At 52.7% G+C, this 4,878-nt stretch overlaps 1 protein-coding gene across 1 annotated transcript; it reads right to left on the reverse strand.

Annotated features, from left to right (window-relative positions):
* Positions 1 to 546: 546 nt before the first annotated feature.
* On the reverse strand, positions 547 to 1,482 carry LOC135326935 (olfactory receptor 14A16-like). The gene has a single exon (XM_064504577.1). It carries the CDS (start codon positions 1,480 to 1,482, stop codon positions 547 to 549), a length of 936 nt encoding a protein of 311 aa, XP_064360647.1.
* Between the last annotated feature and the right edge of the window lie 3,396 nt (positions 1,483 to 4,878).

Genomic DNA, 4,878 nt, shown 5'->3' on the forward strand with positions numbered 1-4,878 from the left:
CCCCACAAGCTGCATCCAGACTCTCCTCCCTTCTGCTCCCACTCCGCTGTGAATGTTGGAGCACTGAAGAGGGAAAGGACCAGCCCATGGTGACAGCTGTCTGCCACCCTCGCAGGAGAAGGGTGTGAGGTCACACCCTGAGTGTGGCTAGGAGATCTGGGCTCTCCTAATGGACATCGGACTTCTGGTCTCACCCTGTCAGTGCTCACCTGAGCCTGGCTCTGGGCCTCTGAGCATCCTTGGTGTCAGTTCTGAAAGAGACACTGCAAAGGGAAACCCATTGCACTGGGGGCATCCGAGGGAGCTCAAACTAGTGGGCTCTGAGGTTCCCCCACCTCTGCTGATGAAGGGGGAAGCCTGGCTTCCTGTTTCAACATGGTCTCTGGGTCAGATTCAAAGGAGAGATTCCAGAGCAGACATGACATGAACTGGATAGTTTTCGTTGTCTTTTACTGTAGATGTAAAAGAGAAAAGTAAGAAAGAAGTAAATGCACAACACACACCCTTGATGCCAGATATCCTGGTGAGTGAATGAACGAGGGACAGTTACTGGTGCTGACCTTGTACCCGTTGGATCACTTTCCTCAGTGCATCCTCGAGCTCCTTGTTCCTCATGCTGTAGATGAGGGGGTTCACTGCTGGAGGCACCACCGAGTACAGAACAGCCACCACCAGATCCAGAACTGGGGAGGAGATGGAGGGGGGCTTCAGGTAGGCAAATGTGCCAGTGCTGATGAACAGGGAGACCACGGCCAGGTGCGGGAGGCACATGGAAAAGGCTTTGTGCTGGCCCTGCTCAGAGGGGATCCTCAGCACAGCAGTGAAGATCTGCACGTAGGACACCACAATGAAAATGAAACACCCAAAGCCTAAACAGGTACTAACCACAAGAATCCCAACTTCCCTGAGGTAGGCGTCTGCACAGGAGAGCTTGAGGATCTGGGGAATCTCACAGAAAAACTGCTCCACTGTGTTGCCTTGGCAGAGTGGTATTGAAAAGGTGTTAGCAGTATGTAGTAGACCATAGAGAAAACCAGTGCCCCAGGCAGCTGCTGCCATTTGGACACAGGCTCTGCTGCCCATGAGGGTCCCGTAGTGCAGGGGTCTGCAGATGGCAACATAGCGGTCATAGGCCATGACTGTAAGGAGAGAAAACTCAGCTGAAATCAAGAAGAAAAAGAAAAAGACCTGGGCAGCACATCCTGAGTAGGAAATGGCCCTGGTGTTCCTCAGAGAACTGGCCATGGACTTGGGGACAGTGGTGGAGATGGAGCCAAGGTCGAGGAGGGAGAGGTTGAGGAGGAAGAAGTACATGGGGGTGTGGAGGTGGTGGTCGCAGGCTATGGCTGTGATGATGAGGCCGTTGCCCAGGAGGGCAGCCAGGTAGATGCCCAGGAAGAGTGAGAAGTGCAAGAGCTGCAGCCCCTGTGTGTCTGTGAATGCCAGGAGGAGGAACTCGTTGAAGGAGCTGCTGTTGGACATTTGGTCCCACTGGGCTTTGGGGATTGGCTAAGGAGGAAAAGACATTGACAAGTTAGGAGAGACCTTCCAATGGAAGAAAAAAAAAAAGTAACATTTCTCTTTGAAAACACCACATTGCTTCTCTTTTTTGGGGAGGATCACTGGGCAGGTACCTTGCGTGAGCTCTGGTTTGTGCTGGCTGAGTGTGCTGTGAGGAGCAGAAGCCTCTGCCCATGGGCTCCAGAGCAGTCAGTCCTTCTGCACAGTAGTGGGAACATGGGAACAGGAGTCAACAGCTCTGGCACTCATAATTTCTGTCAAACAAAATCTATTCATCATATGGAATGGCTTTTCAGTGTTTTCACTACCTGCTCTAAAGAACGAGAATTGAGCAACAGAGTTTTAGAGAATTTTTAATAATTTTTATTTTCTTTGAGAGGCCCCTGTCCCCCTGGGGAGTGTTCCTCAAAGGCAGAAATTCTCAGCATTTCTACTGTGAGTCAAAACAAAACAACAAAAGGTTCACTGCCACTTGGTACAGAGAGGGGACAGTTTATCTGTGTATTAGCCTTGTTCCTAGCTGTCCTGTGCTCACTCCGCTTTGAGCTGGGGGATGATCACACTCACATGTTGCCCTAAAAAGAAACCAGCCACTGCTGAGAGCAGAGGAGTCCACTTTCAAAGTGCAGATCTCCATATTTGTCTCTCATTCTCAGGGCACCAGGGGGAGGTCTCCACACTCCCCTTCTAGGCAAGGACACACAGGGCTCTTTTCAGCTGCCTATTTACAGCCTCCCACCACCGTTTCCATGCTCCTCACATCTCTGCAACTTCTGCACAGCTCTCTCAGATGTCACAGAGATGCTATGAGACATCTGTGCCTTGCTGGAGGGCAGCTTGCAGCCTGGCTGGACACCACAGGGAAACAGTCAAAGGCCTGTTAGGACTGAAGATGGGCTCTCCTTAAGGGACAGTCTGCTCAATTCCCAACCCCATAGGCTGCATTTCCAGGAGCCACACTGGTCAAAAGTGGGCTGGGGCAACAGCACTCCCATGCAGAGCCCTCTCTTGCACAATTTGCAGCCTCGGTGTCTGAATTGCAGCTGAAAACCCCAACCCCAGGGAGCCCAAGAGAAAAACAGGAGCAGCATGGACAGGAGGGGGAACAAGGAACAACATCATGATCCTGCTGCCAAGAGAGGCAAGGAGACAGACAGGCACTCGGGAAAGCCTTTCCCTTACGTAGGTGGGCATGTCGCCTTGCAGATGGTGACATTGCAGGGCAATCACTCTCAGCCCCTTTGTTGGACAGTACAAAATGGGCCCATGGCAGGAGAGACACCCCTCTCCTCTGCTGGAGGTCTGGCTGCAGAGGAGGCAACTCATGCCCTAGACTCCACGGCTGTCAGGGCAGAAGCTCTGCTGGGTGGGAGAGGAGACATGGGGGACTTGCTCAGAGGAAGTGTCTGTGTCAGATGGACTAACCATGACTTGCCCAAATCCATCCTCCCATCATGATTCCGTTAGCAGGTCCCTCTCATTTCCTGCCCACCTCTGCTGCTTGGAGCTGTCCCCACTGGCAGCTCTTTCTCTGTTCCAATGTCTTTTCCCAGTCACTGCTCCCAGACCCCTTCCCACCCTCTCTGTGCTCAGTTCTGCCCTACAGAAACCTCCCGGGACAGGGCACTAGCCAGAGGCATCTCTGTGTTTGCAGGTCCTAAGGAGCAGGTGACACAAACCCTGACGAGCCTAGAGAAGGGTGATGCTGGTGCTGTCTGTAGGCGGAGGTGGGAGTGAAGCAGCTTACTGAGGTTTCTCAGACCTACTGATCTCTGAGAGTGAAGGTTTGGGAGTCCCAGTTCCTTGCCAAAGTAGGAAACTCTTTCCTTTTTTCTCCCTGACAAAATCTGGAAACTGAAAGTGCAGACATGTAGAGGAAAGCTCCTTCCCTTCCAAGTAGCCTTTTCCTCGCTTTCCTCTAAAAAGACTCCTCAGAAATGTCCTGTGCATAAGCTAGAGCTGTGAGCAGCCGTGAACCAGGCAGCACCCTCTCAACAGGAGAATGAACCCGCCCTGATGAGGGGCACTCCTCCCACCCACAGCTTCTCCCTGCAGCGCTGTGGGGGGGCTCCCTGGGCAGGCTGAGTGCTGACCCTCGCAGGCAGCAGAGTCACTGCCCCAGGCACACAGCACCCTGGGGCGCAGGGACACTGCCCTGAATTACAGTGCTGGGCAGACCCATGTGCACACCTCAGCTTCACACCCCTGCAGCCATCCCTGGGAGAAAGGTAACAGGCTGCCCTGTCCCTGTGACGGTGTGGCAGGGAATCCCTGCTCTGAAGCACCTCATCCTCCTCAGACTGGGATCCTTAAAAAGATAGTCATGGGATGGGATGGGTTTAGAAGACCCCTCCAGGAACCTCAGTAGCACTGCCCTGCAGCCAGAGACTTACCGTGTCAAGGGCTGTGAAGATTTTCCCCACAATGAACTCTCTGTCCTCCCACTCCACACTGCCTTTCACTTCTCTCTGTCTTCTCTCATCTTGTCAGCAATGGCAGGTAGTGCCCAAAGCCCTGCTGCTCTTGGCAGAGGAGCTGCTCCTGCACACAGCTGTCTCAGCACTGCCAGGTTGCCATGAGCTCCTCCTGTTTCGTTAGCCTGGACCCACTTGGGAACAGTGGCCCAGCTGAAGGTGTGATTTTATTTGTCCTTTGTACTCCTCCTCCTGGGAAATGCTCACTAAAGTAGACTAAAATAATCACTGATGGTCCCTCTCTAAACACTGAAGAGACCCTGATTCCAGGCTTGTAATTTGTCTCATCAGAGGAGGGTTATCTACAAGAGGTGGAAATGTCCCCCTCCTGGAAGCCCCTGTTCCCGTCACTCAATTAGGCAGGACACGTAGACAGGGACAAGAAGGAAGTTCATTTACCCAGGGCTCAGGTATTCATTCAAATGAGCCAATCTGGGCATTTCATGCCAGGTGAAAAACCCCTGGTCTGGAGTGGGATTCAGCAAACTCCCATGAATGCCACAAACACACAGGAGGTGGGATTCCCCTTGCCAAGCTGAAGTGTGCACAACACAGATGTCTGCACACAAGATCCTACCATTATAATCACTGGAGGTGGAGGGTGGGAGTCAGTGGCTCACACACAAACCCTTGGTGACATGTGAAGAGACAGAGGTGGTGCAGGGCATGTGCCAGTGTCTGCTTGCTCTGAAGGAGGAACCCGCATCCTCCTAGAGCATCAGGGGGCGGCTAGGTGAGGAATTTCCTTGGCCATCTCCAATGACACTAGATGCCTACTACTACAACTCAAGCTCCACTCACTCTGATGCTGAGACACAAGCAGATCCGTACAGTGCAAACAGCTAATGTAATTCAGTGCGGACACTGGATTCAGTGACATAAA

Source organism: Dromaius novaehollandiae, unplaced genomic scaffold (genome assembly GCF_036370855.1).
Source record: "Dromaius novaehollandiae isolate bDroNov1 unplaced genomic scaffold, bDroNov1.hap1 HAP1_SCAFFOLD_41, whole genome shotgun sequence".
Taxonomy (NCBI): domain Eukaryota; kingdom Metazoa; phylum Chordata; class Aves; order Casuariiformes; family Dromaiidae; genus Dromaius; species Dromaius novaehollandiae.